This window comes from Eriocheir sinensis, chromosome 51 (genome assembly GCF_024679095.1).
Source record: "Eriocheir sinensis breed Jianghai 21 chromosome 51, ASM2467909v1, whole genome shotgun sequence".
In the NCBI taxonomy this organism is placed as follows: Eukaryota; Metazoa; Arthropoda; class Malacostraca; order Decapoda; family Varunidae; genus Eriocheir; species Eriocheir sinensis.
The window spans coordinates 10,266,701-10,285,291 of record NC_066559.1 but is presented as its reverse complement, the minus strand read 5'-3'; the positions used below and the strand labels follow the sequence as shown (position 1 = coordinate 10,285,291).

The window sequence follows — 18,591 nt, the reverse complement described above, 5'->3', positions numbered from 1 at the left end:
AACAAGAAAATAAATATAAACTCTGGGTCAGTTTCACAGTCCCCTATGATGGGTTAGTAAGCTCCCAAACCAATACCAGAGCCTTCGAAATTTCCTTGTATAGTGTCTGGTGTTTATATTTAAGTTCACAAATTTGATGAAACTATACTGGAAAAGTCTTGTGTATTTAGTGGGGCATCGAAGACCTCACCATTTTGGATTGTATGGGATTCTATAGTTTGGTTCGGGCTGTTACGAAGACACTGTGTTGGACTGTGAAGCCGGCTCTTTGTCACGTCTTCCGAAACTTGACCCTGGACAACCCGCTTGCGAAAGTTATCAAGCACAAAAGAACCATAAACAAACCTCCGAAATGCGTCTATGATCCTAAACAACTGTGATCCGATCTTAACACACCTAACTCGACGGGCCCTCAGCGCGGACGCCAACCCGTCGTGGAGGGGGTGAAGCTAAACAGCAGTCACCGTACAATATACTAACCCATAATTCCTGTCCCTTCCCCAATAGCTACGTGAACTAACTAATAGATGGAAGCAATTTTTTTATATTTTTTTTTACAACAAAGGAGACAGCTCAAGGGCACACAAAAACGGAAACAATAATAAAAAAAGCCCGCTACTCGCTGCTCCTATAAAAAGAATCAAAAGAGGTGGCCGAAAGAGAGGTCAATTTCGGGAGGAGAGGTGTCCTGATACCCTTTGAAGGTTGGAGTTAGGAGTCAATGTCACCGTGGAGGGAGGGAAAGGAGAGGGCGAGGCTTCTGGACCGAGACTACACTAAGACTATGCTAAGACAGGGTCGTATTTTAAAACATTTCGTCGCCCAAGTTCACATGTTTGCCAAGGCTTTCGTAGGAGTTTTGGGCATTTCCAGTAGTAGTTTGATGACCCTGGTGGTAGTTTGACCCTTCCTCTGTACCGTGAACCTAAAGAAACACTCCTTAGAACCCGACTGATTGACAAGGCTTTCGTAAGAGTTTTGGGCATTTCCAGTAGTAGTTTGATGACCCTGGTGGTAGTTTGACCCTTCCTCTGTACCATGAACCTAAAGAAACACTCATTAGAACCCGATTGACCCCCTCCTTGACCTTTAGAAATACTTGATGTGAGAACTGAAAGGGCCGCATTACTAAACATTTTGTCGCTTAAGTTCACCTATTTGACAAGGCTTTCCTAGGACGATTGGGCATTTCCTGGAGTAGTTTTTTTGACCTGATGGTAGTTTGTCCCTTCTTCAGTACCATGAACCTAAATAAACACTCAGAACTCAATTGCCTCCCTCTTTGACCTTGATAAATAGTTGATGTTAGAAGCGAAATGGTCTTATAATACCAACCAAAGAGGTCCCGAGCAAGCGTCGTCTGAGCGATAAAACCCAACAGCCGAGATTAAACAAGCCAGAACCGCCCTGCGTGTTACTGGTTGGGGTTGTGATTTAAACTACTAACATTGCTGAAGTTACACCGCCTTCCTGATGACAAGATGGCGCCGTGAGGTCCCGAAGCCGCGACCCCAAAGTAAAAAAAAGCACAGCAGCTGAGAGTGTACACAGCCCGACACAGCCCTCCGTGACCGCCACCAGGAAGAGACGCCCGGTATTATGAGACACTTCGCTTCTCACATCAGCTCATTCTAAAGGTCAAAGAGGGGGTCAGTCAGGTTGTAATGAGTGCTTCTTCAGGTTCACGGTACAGTAGAAGGGTCAGACTACCACCAGGGTCATACAACTACTCCTGGAAATGCCCACAACTCCTACGAAAGCCTTGTCAAATGTGTGCTTCTTCAGGTTCACGGTACAGTAGAAGGGTCAGACTACCACCAGGGTCATACAACTACTCCTGGAAATGCCCACAACTCCTACGAAAGCCTTGTCAAATTTGTGTTCTTGGGCGGCGAAATGTCTCATGATACGACCCCTGTATTCCTGCCACAAGTTTTTCACGGCCATGCCCGCGCTGACATCTGATTGGTCGGCGACACGACTAAGATCTATCATTGGCGAGTGAGAATGAAGCAGGAAGTGAAGCGTGGCTCGTGAGTGCGGCGTGAACCTCTGAAGCCTCATATTATTCTCCGCCTAAGTCTTAAAAGAATCACTATTATGCTTCAAATACTAATCATAACACCATTAACCCGGTAGCAGCGACGGGCCAAATTTGTGGCTTTACCGTGTACCAGCGACAGGCCGAGTTTTTGCCATGATATAAACCCCCCAAAATAGATGATGCATAAACTGATCACAAATGCGTTGATATATATTATGAAATGGTTTGCGTGAGTGATGATTTTTTTCTCATTTTTTTTCTCGCTTAGACGGAAGGGCCTTTAAGAAACATGATCCCCGCAGTTACCGGGTTAATATCGTAGGAGCTAAGGGCTGTTTCATGGGTAGTTAGTCGTACGGTCCTGGGGATAGTTAGTCAGACAGTAGTTAGTCGTACGGTCCTGGCGATAGTTAGTCTGACAAAGTTTCTGTACCAGGAACGTGAGAAACATGAGAACTCGGTTAGTCTCCTCTTCGACCTCCAGGACTAGTCGATGTATGTATTTATGTGTGTTTCATTCTCTGTTCTCGTTCTTTCTTTTTATCTTGATTATACTTTTCTTTTGTTTTCCTTGTTATTCTTCCCGTATTCTGTTCGTGCTGTCTGGGTAGTTAGGTGTTTGAGCCTCTTGGTAGTTTGATTAAGTTGCTGCGCCATGAACGTGAAAACACACTCACGAGAACGCGATTAGTCTGATTCTGGGCCTTTGGAAACACTTGATGCGAGAGGCGGAGGCGTCTGAGGTCGGTCTCTTATAGTTTCCACCCCTAACATCAACTCTTTCCAAAGGCCAAAAAAGAGATCAGTCGGGTTCTTATGAGTAGTGTTTTCGGTTCACGGTACAGAGGAAGGGTCACACTACCACCAGGGTTATAAAACTACCCCTGGAAATGCCTACAACTCCTGCGAAAGCCTTGTTAAATGTGTGTTTCTTTAGGTTTACGGTACAGAGGAAGGGTCACACATCTACCAGGGTCATAAAACTACCCCTGGAAATGCCTACAACTCCTGCGAAAGCCTTGTTAAATGTGTGTTTCTTTAGGTTTACGGTACAGAGGAAGGGTCACACTACCACCAGGGTTATAAAACTACCCCTGGAAATGCCTACAACTCCTGCGAAAGCCTTGTTAAATGTGTGTTTCTTTAGGTTTACGGTACAGAGGAAGGGTCACACTACCACTAGGGTCATAAAACTACCCCTGGAAATGCCTACAACTCCTGCGAAAGCCTTGTTAAATATGTGTTTCTTTAGGTTCACGGTACAGAGGCAGGGTCACACTACCACCAGGGTCATAAAACTACCCCTGGAAATGCCTACAACTCCTGCGAAAGCCTTGTTAAATGTGTGTTTCTTTAGGTTTACGGTATATAGGAAGGGTCACACTACCAGGGTCATAAAACTACCCCTGGAAATGCCTATAACTCCTGCGAAAGCCTTGTTAAATGTGTGTTTCTTTAGGTTCACGGTACAGAGGAAGAGTCACACTACCACTAGGGCCATAAAACTACCCCTGGAAATGCCTACAACACCTGCTAAAGTCTTGTTAAATGTGTGTTTCTTTAGGTTTACGGTACAGAGGAAGGGTCACACTTCTACCAGGATCATAAAACTACCCCTGGAAATGCCTACAACTCCTGCGAAAGCCTTGTTAAATGTGTGTTTCTTTAGGTTCACGGTACAGAGGAAGGGTCACACTACCACCAGGGTCATAAAACTACCCCTGGAAATGCCTACAACTCCTGCGAAAGCCTTGTTAAATGTGTGTTTCTTTAGGTTCACGGTACAGAGGAAGGGTCACACTACCACCAGGGTCATAAAACTACCCCTGGAAATGCCTACAACTCCTGAAAGCCTTGTCAAATATGTGTTTCTTTAGGTTCACGGTACAGAGGCAGGGTCACACAACCAAGCAGGGTCATAAACTATCCTGGAAATGCCTACAACTCCTGTAGGCCTGTTCCGGGTGGTGGTGTGTGTGTGTGTGTGTGTGTGTGTGTGTGTGTGTGTGTGTGTGTGTGTGTGTGTGTGTGTGTGTGTGTTTGGCCGCATACAGGCGCTCGGTGGTCTCTGGAAAACTGCTGAGAGAAAAGAGAGAGAATTTTATGAGAGCTACGCGGTAATAGGAAAAGTTTACAAATGGGCATTCCTCTCTCTCTCTCTCTCTCTCTCTCTCTCTCTCTCTCTCTCTCTCTCTCTCTCTCTCTCTCTCTCTCTCTATTTTTTTATGAAAGATACGATGTAATAGTAATAGTTTACAAATGGGAATCTCTCTCTCTCTCTCTCTCTCTCTCTCTCTCTCTCTCTCTCTCTCTCTCTCTCTCTCTCTCTCTCTCTCTCTCTCTCTCTCTCTCTCTCTCTCTCTCTCTCTCTCTCTCTCTCTTTAGTGCTGACCCCTGCGATTAACCCAAATGTGGTTAAGGCGGTTTTCCCAGGGCGAGGCCCGCCATTGCACTCCGGGGGTGCTGACCCCTGCGATTAACCCAAAATGTAATTCTCTCTCTCTCTCTCTCTCTCTCTCTCTCTCTCTCTCTCTCTCTCTCTCTCTCTCTCTCTCTCTCGGTCAAAGCAGGATCTAAACAGTGTGAAAGGTTTCTCGGAATGGAGTCTCACGCTACCCTTATAAATCTTCGCGCGCGTGTGTGTGTGTGTGTGTGTGTGTGTGTGTGTGTGTGTGTGTGTGTGTGTGCTTCATTCTCTTCCTCCTTTCTTTCCTCGAGTTTCTTCAGTTTTTTCTTTCTTTTATACATCTTTCATTATTTCGTTCTTTGTCTTTCTTTCTAATCTTTTTCTTCTTTGGTCCTTTTTTTTCTTGCAATCTTTTATTCTTTGCTTTTTCTTGATTCATTTTCTTTAGTTTTCTTGATTTGCTTTCTTTCTCTTATTTTTCCTTCATTATTCCGTTCTTTTTTCATCCTTTATGGCGCTGACTAATAGTGACGATGATGGTGTTTTCATGTCAGTATATACAGACCGCCATGACGTAGGAAGTAACGTTTTATGGGAATCAAAAACAAGTAGGTATTCTCAAACGTTTTCGGCTCTCACAACAACTCTTTCTCTAAGTCCGCGGTGGCGAAAAGAAAGCACTTGTGAGAACCCGACTAATCTCGTCTGTGGCTTTTGGAAATCTGACAGCAACGGAGGACGGTTTCACACACACACACACACACACACACACACACACACACACACACACACACACACACACACACACATTGCATAAGGCTTTGTTTGGTGGAGGCTGCTGTGTGGGTATATGCATGGGCAGTTTTATGAGCCTAGGGATAGTTTGACAAGGCTTTGGTAGCGGGATTGTGCGTTAGTATATCCCTGGGTAGTTTTATGAGTTAATATTTCCCTGGGTAGTTTTATGAGCCCAGGGATAGTTTGACAAGGCTTTGGTAGCGGGTTTGTGCGTTAGTATATCCCTGGGTAGTTTTATGAGTTAATATTTCCCTGGGTAGTTTTATGAGCCTAGGGATAGTTTGACAAGGCTTTGGTAGCGGCTTTGTGTGTTAGTATATCCCTGGGTAGTTTAATGAGTTAATATTTCCCTGGGTAGTTTTATGAGCCCAGGGATAGTTTGACGAGGCTTTGGTAGCGGCTTTGTGTGTTAGTATATCCCTGGGTAGTTTTATGAGTTAATATTTCCCTGGGTAGTTTTATGAGCCTAGGGATAGTTTGACAAGGCTTTGGTAGCGGCTTTGTGTGTTAGTATATCCCTGGGTAGTTTTATGAGTTAATATTTCCCTGGGTAGTTTTATGAGCCTAGGGATAGTTTGACAAGGCTTTGGTAGCGGCTTTGTGTGTAAGTATATCCCTGGGTAGTTTTATGAGTTAATATTTCCCTGGGTAGTTTTATGAGTTAATATTTCCCTGGGTAGTTTTATGAGTTAATATTTCCCTGGGTAGTTTTATGAGTTAATATTTCCCTGGGTAGTTTTATGAGTTAATATTTCCCTGGGTAGTTTTATGAGCCTAGGGATAGTTTGACAAGGCTTTGGTAGCGGCTTTGTGTGTTAGTATATCCCTGTGTAGATAAATGAGTTAATATTTACCTGGGAAGTTTTATGAGCCAGGATAGTTTGACAAGGCTTTGGTAGCGGCTTTGTGTGTTAGTATATCCCTGGGTAGTTTTATGAGTTAATATTTCCCTGGGTAGTTTTATGAGCCTAGGGATAGTTTGACAAGGCTTTGGTAGCGGCTTTGTGTGTTAGTATATCCCTGGGTAGTTTTATGAGTTAATATTTCCCTGGGTAGTTTTATGAGCCTAGGGATAGTTTGACAAGGCTTTGGTAGCGGCTTTGTGTGTAAGTATATCCCTGGGTAGTTTTATGAGTTAATATTTCCCTGGGTAGTTTTATGAGTTAATATTTCCCTGGGTAGTTTTATGAGTTAATATTTCCCTGGGTAGTTTTATGAGTTAATATTTCCCTGGGTAGTTTTATGAGCCCAGGGATAGTTTGACGAGGTTTCTGTACCGTGAATGTGAAAAGAAGGCACTTGTGAGAACCCGACTAATCTCGTTTGTGGCCTTTGGAAATCTGACAGCATCTACGGTCCTCATCTCAAACGTTTCAGGGCTGAGGGGCCTATTCTCAAAAACCTCAGCGCCCAAGTTCACCTCTTTGACAAGGCTTTCGTAGGAGTGACAAGTGACAAGCGAGGATGATCTGGCAACAGCTCAGGACGGTATTCGCCTCTACGGTCAACAACTCAAACGTTTCAGGGCTGAGGGCGTATTCTCAAAAATCTCAGCGCCCAAGTTCACCTCTTTGACCAGGCTTTCGCAGGAGTGACAAGTGACAAGCGAGGATGATCTGGCAACAGCTGAGGACGGTATTCGCCTCTATGGTCAACAACTCAAACGTTTCAGGGCTGAGGGCGTATTCTCAAAAATCTCAGCGCCCAAGTTCACCTCTTTGACAAGGCTTTCGCAGGAGTGACAAGTGACAAGCGAGGATGATCTGGCACAACGGAGGACGGTATTCGCCTCTACGGTCAACAACTCAAACGTTTCAGGGCTGAGGGCGTATTCTCAAAAATCTCAGCGCCCAAGTTCACCTCTTTGACCAGGCTTTCGCAGGAGTGACAAGTGACAAGCGAGATGATCTGGCAACAGCTGGACGGTATTTCGCTCTCGGTCAACAACTCAAACGTTTCGTCGCTTACACACTGGAGGAAGAATGCAGCAGCGTCCTCAACCTCCCCGAGCTGTCTTTCTTTCTTTTTCTCTCCTTCTGTTCATGCTCCTCTCTTTGGGTGACCGGGGAATTTATCATCCTCTACTATACTCACCGTAGGACAGGACGCCTATAGGACCCATGAGAGGATAAGTTCCCCGGTCACCCAAAGAGAGAAGCATGAACAGGAGGAGAGAAAAAGAAAGAAAGAGAGCTCGGGGAGGTTGAGGACGCTGCTGCATTCTTCCTCCAGTGTGTAAGCGACGAAACGTTTGAGTTGTTGACCGTAGAAGCGGATACCGTCCTCCGTTATGCCAGATCATCCTCGCTTGTCACTTGTCACTCCTACGAAAGCCTTGTCAAAGAGGTGAACTTGGGCGCTGAGATTTTTAAGAATACGCCCTCAGCCCTGAAACGTTTGAGTTGTTGACCGTAGAGGCGAATACCGTCCTCAGCTGTTGCCAGATCATCCTCGCTTGTCACTTGTCACTCCTGCGAAAGCCTTGTCAAAGAGGTGAACTTGGGCGCTGAGATTTTTGAGAATACGCCCTCAGCCCTGAAACGTTTGAGTTGTTGACTGTAGAGGCGAATACCGTCCTCCGTTGTGCCAGATCATCCTCGCTTGTCACTTGTCACTCCTGCGAAAGCCTTGTCAAAGAGGTGAACTTGGGCGCTGAGATTTTTAAGAATACGCCCTCAGCCCTGAAACGTTTGAGATGAGGACCGTAGAGGCGAATACCGTCCTCCGTTGTTGCCAGATCATCCTCTCTCGTTCCCGTTGGTCCCTCGCCCGGCTGCATCTTACGTAACATTGCATAAAGAGGGCGGGGTTGTGACGTAAGGTATTGCGCGGTGAGGCGGTTACAGTTTCGGAGAATTTAGGATAAGGGTTGGCGGGTCACTTAGTGCGTAATACTGGTAGTTGGGTTAGGCTACAAGTCTCTGGGTGTTGTTTTTATCTGTTTGTCTGTTTTGTCTGTCAGTATATAAATAAATAAGTAATGTCGGAGTTTATAAGCAAGCACTGGCACAAGAAATAACAAAAGAACAGATTGGGTAAGGCGGCAGGAATACGAGTCGATCAAGCACACATGTATTAATAGTTGTATAATCACACTCTGTCCTGCCTGGGGGTTGGGATGGCATGTTCCTCCCTTCTCCCTTGTTGTTTACCTGCAACAATAAACTATCAATCAATCAATCATAAGGGAAGGGTCACGACTCAGGAACAATAACTGATAGCGAGGAATAAAGGTTCATGTATATACGAAAAAAAAATCTAGAAATAACAACCTGCTTATGGCGTTGTTTATGATTGATTGATTGATAGTTTATTGTTGCAAGTAAAACAAGTAGAAGACAACCCTGAGTGGAGGAGGCCATGTCAGCGTTGCCCAATTATCGTACACACCGTATTCCATTTTCGAAGTTTCTGACTGATATCTACAGCAAAAACAAATAAAACAGACATCAATAAATAACAGTTTTAACGCTAACTTTAATATCCTTTCGTTATTTGTGTAGGTACGAGAGTTTGTGGCTTAAAAATGATAAATACAATGTGGTGAATACGATAATCTGGCAACGCTTCCTTCCGCCCAACGCTGCCAAATTGTCGTACACCCTATTGCATTTTCGAAGTTTCTGACTGATATCTACAGCAAAAACAAACAAAACAAACATCAATAAATAACAGTTTTAACGCTAACTTTAATATCCTTTCGTTATTTGTGTAGGTACGAGAGTTTGAGGCTTAAATATGATAAATACAATGTGGTGCATACGATAATCCGGCAACGCTGGGCCAAGGGGACGCCCACGTGATGCATGGTAAACTGACCGATCCTTGGAGGGGCTTGGGATGGGAAGGGAGGGTGAGCGCAGGCCAGCATTGCCAAATTACCGTACTCATCGCACTGCATTGACGTACTTTCTAACCGATAACTATAGCAAAAAAACACAAAAAGCATCATTAAATAACAGTTTTAACACTAACTTTAATGTTATATCGTTGTTTGTGTGGTTGCGGCAGTCTTCGGGCGTAAAAATGATATGTGGAATGTTCAGAGTACGACAACTTGGCAACGCTGGCGAAGGCTTGCTTGGAAGGACCGTCGGGGGGTGGAATCGTCGGGTGAGTGAAGCAACGCCGCCCCCACTCCCCGTTACTTAGTCAGCTGTGCTCAGAGAAGGCAGGTGTCAATGCTGAAGGAGGAGGAGGAGGCCCTAACTGATGTGCATGTCCTCAGGGAACCATTCACCGTGCCTGCATCCTAAAGTCCTTGCTTGCGGTGGGTGAGGACCTCGTTGGCGTGCAGGTCTTTAGGGTTCGCTGCGCTCCCTGCATCCCAATCAGCGTCCCTTTCTATCCTCTATTCATGGCCTTGGTGGGTTCATGTGGCTGTCGCGGCGCCCTGTGGATAGACTACGTACGGTGTGAGGATGAAGGAGCTGATGGAGGCTGCGTAAGGGAGAAGACGGAGGGAGTCGCTGAAGGAACGAGAGACAGGAACGAGAGAGCAGAAGCCAGAAGCCAGGTCGAGGTTTTACATAATAATAACCTTACGTACGCGGCGCTGGGCAAGGGAGGCAGTGAAGGAAGGTTGAAGGGGAGAAGAGAGAGAGAGAGAGTGAGAGGAAAGAGATGGAGGATGCTGGGCAAGGAAGAGAGAGAGAAGGGGAACGAGAGAGCAGAATCCAGAAGCCAGGTCGAGGTTTTACACAATAATAACCTTACGTACGCGGCGCTGGGCAAGGGAGGCAGTGAAGGAAGGTTGAAGGAGAGAAGAGAGGGAGAGGAAGGAGATGGAGGATGCTGGGCAAGGAAGAGAGAGAGAAGGGGAACGAGAGAGCAGAATCCAGAAGCCAGGTCGAGGTTTTACATAATAATAACCTTACGTACGCGGCGCTGGGCAAGGGAGGCAGTGAAGGAAGGTTGAAGGAGAGAAGAGAGAGAGAGAGAGAGTGAGAGGAAGGAGATGGAGGATGCTGGAGGAGGCTGGGCAAGGGAACAGACACAGGGAGGCAAGGAAGAGAGAGGGAAGGGGAAAGAGAGAACAGGAACCAGAAGCCAGGTCGAGGTTTTAGCCTATTGATAACATTCCTACGTACACAGACTCAAGTCCTATGAAGAAGAAGAAGAACCGTTGAAGGTGCTGAAGGAAGCTGGCGTGAGGGAGGAGTCTTCGAGGACAAGGAGGTAAGGAAGAGAGAGAAGGGGAAAAAAGTAGAGATTGCAATAGTGAGGATGAGGTTTTAGCCTATTAATAACCTTCTTATGTACACAGAATCTAACCTTATGAAGAAGAGAGAGAGAGAGAGAGAGAGAGTTACAAAGAAAATCAGACCACACAGACCCCAGAGAGAGAGAGAGAGAGAGAGAGAGAGAGAGAGAGACCGCAGCCTGACCGATATTCCACCCTAACAACAACAACAACAACAGTAACATATTTTCCTTAACCCTTCAACTAACGAACACAGTCACTCACTCACACGAGACAACATACCCCTCCCCCTCCCATCCCTTCCCCTTCCCTTCAGCCGCCCTCCCATACCGCTCCATCCCACCCCTCACCTCCCTTCCCTCCTCCCCCCTGCTGACGTCATGCTGCGCCCCTCCTGACGTCACTGTTTGTTGTGCTGACGTCATCGCTGCGGCTCCAAGTGAAAGCCTTGTGCGACGTTTGATGTTTGGCCTTGGTGGAGGTTAACAAGTGTAACGCCCAAGCTTCTCCTCTCCTTGCCTTGCCCTCTGTCAGTTTGGCCTCTCTCTCTCTCTCTCTCTCTCTCTCTCTCTCTCTCTCTCTCTCTGTCTGTCTGTCTGTGTGGTCTGATCTTCTATGTAAATCCATGTAAATCTCTTTCTCTCTCTCTCTCTCTCTCTCTCTGTGTGGTCTGATCTATGTAAATCTCTCTCTCTCTCTCTCTCTCTCTCTCTCTCTCTCTCTCTCTCTCTCTCTCTCTCTCTCTCTCTCTCTCTCTCTCTCTCTCTCTCTCTCTCTCTCTCTCTCTCTCTCTCTACTGTATTATGATTTCTTATTTACAGTTCTTCTCCATTTTCTTTTCTCTCCTTTCCTCTCCCCTTCTCTTTCTTCCCACCTCCTTTCCCTCTCTTCCTCTTTTTTTCCTCTTCCTTACAGCCTCTCTACATCTCCCTCTCTCTTTATCTCCTCTCCTCTTCTCCCTTTTCTCTTCCCTACAACCCCTTTCCTCCCTGTTCATCTCTTTCCCCTTCTCCCTTTTCTTCTTCCCTAATGCTTCTAATATCTTCCCTTCTTTTCATTTCCTTCCCAAAAACCCGTTTCCTTCCTGTTCATCTCTTTCCCTTTTCCCTTTTCTTCTTCCCTAATGCCTCTAAATGTCTTCCCTTCTTTTCCTCTCCTTCCCTCCATCCCTCTCTCTCTCCCCGCGACATTCCTCTCTTTTTATCTCCTCTCCTCTTCTCCCTTTTTCTCTTCCCTACAACCCGTTTCCTCCCTGTTCATCTCTTTCCCTTTTCCCTTTTCTTCTTCCCTAATGCCTCTAAATGTCTTCCCTTCTTTTCCTCTCCTTCCCTCCATCCCTCTCCCTTTTTCTCTTCCCTACAACCCGTTTCCTGCCTGTTCATCTCTTTCCCTTTTCCCTTTTCTTCTTCCCTAATGCCTCTAAATGTCTTCCCTTCTTTTCCTCTCCTTCCCTCCATCCCCCTTTCTCTCCCCGCGACATTTCTCTCCCATAAATACAGTTCTCTTCTCTTTCCATTTCCCGTACATTCCTTTTCTTCTTCCCTAATGCCTCTAAATATCTTCCTTTCTTTTCCTCTCCTTCCCTCCATCCCCCTTTCTCTCCCCGCGACATTCCTCTCTCAATATATACAGTTCTCTTGTCCTTCCATTTCCCGTACATTCCTTTTCCGTCACATTTCCCTTTCATTCTCTCCCTCCCGTACCTTCTCCTCGTCTTAAGGCAACTCTGACCCCACTTTCCCTTAATTTTAGAGTATCCCTCTTAAACCTCACCCCCGGCAACCCTAACCCCATTTTCTTTCAGTACTTCTTCCATTAAACCATTGTTCTTCTCTTTATTAACATCCCATTACTTAAAACAAAATCCTAACCCTTATTTATATATCTCAAGAATAAGTGAATGTATATATTTTAATTTTAAGGCAGCCCCCCCTTAAAGTCTGGCTGGATGAGGGAAGGGCTGTGGGAGGGGCTGCTTGGTTTTCCTTTCCCTTCATCATATACTTTCCTCCTTTTCATTGCTTCTGTTTCCCTTCCTTTCCCTTCCTTTTCCTTCCTTCACTGGCCCATTTCCTCTCCTTAACTATTAACTCTTCTAATCTACTTTCCCTCTCTTACCCATCCCCCTTCTTGCCTCCTCTTCCTCCTCTTTATCGCTTCTGTTTCCCTTCCTTTCCCTTCCTTTTCCTTCCTTTCCCTTCCTTTCCCTTCCTTCACTGGTCCACTTCCTCTCCTTAACTCTTAACTCTTCTAATCTACTTTCCCTCTCTTACCCACTCCCCTTCTTGCCTCCTCCTCCTCCTCTTTATTGCTTGTTTCCCTTCCCTTTCCTTCCTTCACTGGTCCACTTCCTCTCCTTCACTCGACTCAATTGCCTTCCTCCTCCTTCGTCATATGTAATTGCTTTTGCCTTTCCCTTCCCTTCTAATCTACTTTCCCTTTCTAACCCACTTCCTCTCCCTTCTTGCCTCCTCTTCCTCCTCTTTATTGCTTCTGTTTCCCTTCCTTTTCCTTCCTTCACTGGTCCACTTCCTCTCATTAACTCTTAACTCTTCTAATCTACCCTTTGCCTTTCCCTTCCCTTCCTCCCTTCCCTGACCCACTCCCCTTCCTGCTTCCTCTCCTTCCTTCTCTTCGTTGACTTTCCCTTCCCTTCCTTCCCTCACTGACTCACTTCCCTTCCTTGACTTATTCTGATTACCTTATTTCCTCTTCTTCTTAAGTTCCACTCCTGTTTTCTTTTCCTTCCTTCTTTTCACATCTCCACTTCCTCTTCTTAATTTCTATTCCTTCCCTTCAAGAGCAAACCTTCCCCTGCTGACTCCCTTCCCTTCCTTAACTCAGCCTCCTTACCCTTCCTCCCCTTCTTCATCCACACCTCCGCTCCTAACCAGCCCCACACTTTCCCTCCTTCCTTTCCCTCCCTTCCTAACCAGCCCCACACTTCCCCTCCTTCCTTTCCCTCCCTTCCCTCCTTCCTTTCCCTCCCTTCCTAACCAGCCCCATACTTCCCCTCCTTCCTTTCCCTCCCTTCCTAACCAGCCCCATACTTCCCCTCCTTCCTTTCCCTCCCTTCCTAACCAGCCCCATACTTCCCCTCCTTCCTTTCCCTCCCTTCCTAACCAGCCCCATACTTCCCCTCCTTCCTTTCCCTCCCTTCCTAACCAGCCCCACACTTCCCCTCCTTCCTTTCCCTCCCTTCCTAACCAGCCCCACACTTCCCCTTCTTGGTTCTCCTCCCTTCCTGACAGACCCTTACTTTCCCTTCTCCGATGACCCTCAGCATGAAGAGAAAACAGACAGCGAGGCGGACAGGAGCGGGTCACAGCATGCCTTGAGGGTCAGTGATTAATCTGTCTGTCTGTCTGTCTGTCTGTCTGTCTGTTGGTTGGTTGGTTGATTGGTCGGTTGGTCGGGTGGTCAGTCTCTCTCTCTCTCTCTCTCTCTCTCTCTCTCTCTCTCTCTCTCTCTCTCTCTCTCTCTCTCTCTCTCTCTCTCTCTCTCTCTCTCTCTCTCTCTCTCTCCGTCTATCTGTCTTTCTAAACACACACACACACACACTCCATCCACCCTACACACCTCTCCGATAAATCTTCACGCTTAATGGCACACACTATATATAAGAAATAATAATAATAATGTTTCTGAGGTTAATAAATTGTGTTCTGTGGCGCCGGTGCAATACTGAGAGAGATAAATCGATGTTATCATTCTCAGACGGTCGCGGGTCACATCAACAATTTCCAAAGGCCGAAAATAAGAGTAATCGGGTTTTCATGAGTGTTTTTTCACCATCACGGTACAGAAGAATGGCCAAACTGTTACCACGGTCATAAAACTACCCCTGGTAATGCCCACAACCACCACGGAAGCCTTGTGAAATATGTGTGTGCCTTGACGCCGAAATTTTAGTGAATATATAATGCCATATTTTTAAACATTTCCTCGCCTAAGCACACATATTTGGCAAGGCTTTCGTAGACGCTATGGCCATTTGCAGGGGTGGTTTAATGACCCTGGTGGTAGTGTGGCCCTTCTTCTGTACCAAGAACCGAAGAAAACACTCATTAGAGCCTAACTAATCTTCGTAGACGCTGTGGGCATTTGCAGGGGTGGTTTAATGACCCTGGTGGTAGTGTGGCCCTTCTTCTGTACCAAGAACCGAAGAAAACACTCATTAGAGCCTAACTAATCTTCGTAGACGCTGTGGCCATTTGCAGGGGTGGTTTAATGACCCAGATGGTAGTTTGACCCTTCTTCTGTACCATGAACCTAAAAAAACACTCATTAGAACCCGACTGATCTCCTTTTACGCCACAGGAAATAGTTTATGTGAGAGAGGCGAAAGGAAGCGTCAGAGCACACCAGCCAAACAACACAGACCTTGAGTTGAGCGTCGTGATGGAGAGGGGGGCAGTGGGGGGGTGGAGGGGGGGGGGCAGGACATACATCTCAGCATCTACTTTGAGCGGCCAAGAGGGGGCGACGCACCCTCTCCCTCTCTCAGTCTTGTCCCGCTTTTTTAAATGTGCAATAGCCGCTGCGCATCACCATCACCGTGCAGAGTGCTCGTCGTCCTTATTTGGTGGTCCGTGAAAGGCGTAGCAAGCAGGTGAGGGAAGGAAGGAAGGAATGGAGGGAAGAAAAGTGGAGAAGAGGAGCGAAGCGAATGGAGAAAGCAGAGTGACGCCCATACTATATAAACAATAACTGGTTCTTTCTGACGAGGCGGGACGCGGTAACAAGGGAATTAGCAAGACTCGGAAGGCTGGAAGACACGGGAAACTTGTTATTCAGCAAAAGACGTGGATGCCAGGGAGAGCAGGGGAGCAACCAGACCGAGGCCCAAGCTCTTCAATAAACAAGGCGGGACGCGGTAACAAGGGGGTTAGCAAAACTCGGAAGGCTGGAAGACACGGGAAACTTATTATTCAGCAAAAGACGTGGATGCCAGAGTTATGTGCATAGAGGGAGAGAGTGGGGCAGCAGCCAGACCGAGGCCCAAGCTCTTCAATAAACAAGGCGGGACGCGGTAACAAGGGGGTTAGCAAAACTCGGAAGGCTGGAAGACACGGGAAACTTGTTATTCAGCAAAAGACGTGGATGCCAGAGTTATGTGCATAGATTATTCAGCAAAAGACGTGGATGCCAGAGTTATGTGCATAGAGAGAGAGGGAGGAGGGTAGCAGGCAGACCGAGGCCCAAGCTCTTCAGTAAACAAGGCGAGACGCAGTAACGAGGGAATTAGCAAGACTCGGAACGCTGCAAGACACGTGAAACTTGTTATTCAGCAAAAGACGTGGATGCCAGAGTTGTGTGCGTAGAGGGAGAGGGAGGAGGGTAGCAGGCAGACCGAGGCCCACACTCTTCAATAAACAAGGCGGGACGCAGTAACAAGTTCATCAACAAACCTGGGAACGCTGCCAGACACGGGAAACTTGTAACGTATTCAGTAAAACGACGCGAATGGCAGTCAAAATCCTTCACCAGAGTATTGTGCGCGCGTAGAGGGAGAAGAAAACGTGTGAATTAGTTTGCTAGATTGGTATGTGTGTGTGTGTGTGTGTGTGTGTGTGTGTGTGTGTGTGTGTGTGTGTTCCTAGAGAAGTACCACATTCGTATTTGTTTTGTTTGTTTGTTGTTTTTGTTTTGAGATGCGAGGTGACCAGCAACGACGGGCAGGCCAGGGTAGGGCAGGTAAGAGTTGGGCAGGCTAGGTGGGGCAGGCCAGGGCAGGGCAGATCAGGGCAGGGAAGGTTTAAGTAGGGCAGGTAAGAGTTGGGCAGGCTAGGTGGGGCAGGCCAGGGTAGGGCAGACCAGGGCAGGGCAAGTTAGGGCGGTGACCAGCGCCGGCCACTCCCTGACTGATGACAAAAACCAGAGTCACAGCTTCCCCTCCGCCCTCTCCACTCCCCTCACTCCCCTTGGCTCCCTTGCTGCGCCTCCTCGTCAGACTCCCTCGCTGCACTACCCACGACAGGTGCCAGGGTGGGGCGGCATTCTCAAGCGCCCCCACCTCTCACGTCAACTCTTTCCAAAGGCCGAGATGGAGATTAATCGGGTTTTCATGAGTTTTTTCCCACGTCCATGGCACAGAAGAAGGGTCGAACTATCACCAGGGTCATCGAAATACCTCTGGAAACGCCCCAAACTCCTACGAAAGTCCTGTGTGTGTGTGTGTGTGTGTGTGTGTGTGTGTGTGTGTGTGTGTGTGTGTGTGTGTGTGTGTGTGTGTGTGAGCAGGGAGGCGTTTGAGAATGTGGTGCCTGCTCTCTACGCCCAAGGCCAGAGCTGTTTACGTGGTTTAAATATTACTTTCTGTGGTATAAATATTTGCCTGAGAATCCTGCGGCGTGCGTTGTGGCGGTTGGCAGTCACGGTACTTTTCAAAGCGTCATATTCTTATACATTTCGGCGTCCAATCACACACACACACACACACACACACACACACATATATACCAAGGCTTTCATATCCGTTGTGTGTGGGGTCTTTCCATGGGTGTGTGTGTGTAGTTTTATGACCCTGGTGTTTGCGATAGTACTAGTTTGACGAAGCTTCTGTATATACTATGAAAAAAGAAAGAAAGAAAAAAAAAAAAAGAACACATATGAGAGAACCCGATTAATGTCCTTCGTGGCTTTTGGAAATGAGGTGGGAAAGGTGGGTGCGTTTTATACCTTTCTTTCTTTCTTTCTTTCTTTCTTTCATTCTTTCTTTCTTTCTTTCTTTTATTTCATCTCTAGTGATACTCCCGTGATTGTTTTAAGAGGTAGAGTAGAGAAGGCGTGTCTAACAGTGTGGAGCGATGGTTTAACTCTCCCTGGTTCCCTCCATTTCAGGTTTTCACGAGGGTAAGAATGTTTCCTCCCATTCAAGATCAGAGGACAAGAGTTGAGAAAAAAAGAAGGATTTGTGTAGCATTTATAGGTGACGTGTGTGTGTGTGTGTGTGTGTGTGTGTGTGTGTGTGTGTGTGTAATAATAATAATAATAATAAACGGTTTATTTCATGAAGTACCAGGCAGCCCTAGAGCTGAAAATATACATCAATGGAAGATGAAATGAAATGAATGAGACAAATGAACAAAGTAGTATGATTGAAAATAAAAAGGAAAATAGAAATAACAATAATAGCAATAATCATAGTAAAGATAATAATAATAATCATAATAATCACGATAATAATAATGATAATAATAATAGTAATCATAATAATAATAATAATCATAATAATAATCATAATAACAACAATAAGTCCTGTGTGTGTGTGTGTGTGTGTGTGTGTGTGTGTGTGTGTGTGTGTGTGTGTGTGTACTTTCCCTAATAAAGGTCATTTAATCACTCCGTCATTTCCTTGCGTCCTGTTCTCGCCGTCCCCACCTCCACACAACCCGGCAACATACATCTCTGTGCAAATAAAAATGACATTAATAAAGCCTAATACTCTCCCAATGAAAGGAAGAAATGATAACTAAGATGATCCGTAATGTGTGTCTGCTTGAGAACTTTCCCTTCAAGAGACCAGAACGAGAAGACAATGGATGAGTGTGACGGGCAGCATCAACTAGAGCAAAGGTTCTTAAACTTTCCACTACCACGCCCGTCTAGGAATAGGTCCTTCCCTCCGCCCCCTCCTTGCATATATATACATCAGATTCGTCCCCAGGCTTATTAATAACGGCAAGCCTAACGAGACAACACAAAAACTAACGTTGATAAAGGCGATATTTTTCATTTTTTTCATAATCTTGTCAAGCTCAGCACACACTCTTGTCAAGATAAAAAGAAATACTTCATCAACAGAAATTATAACGTTTCCTTTAGGGTCCCCCCCCCACCTTAGAAATTAATAACGCCCCCAGTTTAAGGATCTCTGCACTAGACTCTTTATACGCCTCAAGAATCCTGTAACTAAAACCCGCCGCTGAATGATGTCGCGTCGCCTGGTCGCTCGAGGCAACAACTCCTCTTGGGGCTCGTCGGCAGCGCGCGGCGGGAAGCAGCCTTGAGCGCGTCCGTCTGCCTCTCACGTCACACCAACTCTTTCCAAAGGCCAAAAACGAGATCAAGCGGGTTCTAATGAGTGTTTTTTTAGGTTCATGGTACAGAGGAAGGGTCAAACCACCACCAGGGCCA

General features: G+C 46.3%; 1 protein-coding gene across 3 annotated transcripts in view; it reads right to left on the bottom strand.

Annotated features, from left to right (window-relative positions):
- The window catches only part of LOC126982679 (BRISC and BRCA1-A complex member 2-like), a 187,082-nt gene that overhangs the window by 29,078 nt on the left and 139,413 nt on the right, over positions 1-18,591 (bottom strand). The window contains exon 3 of one of the 3 annotated variants that reach the window (XM_050834950.1): positions 9,495-9,653. The exons of the other annotated variants lie outside the window; for them this stretch is intronic. Within the exon in view, the coding sequence (XP_050690907.1) occupies positions 9,495-9,575 (81 nt within the window). The 5' untranslated portion in view covers positions 9,576-9,653. The remainder of the gene's footprint in view (positions 1-9,494; positions 9,654-18,591) is intronic. 3 annotated transcript variants of the gene reach the window in all.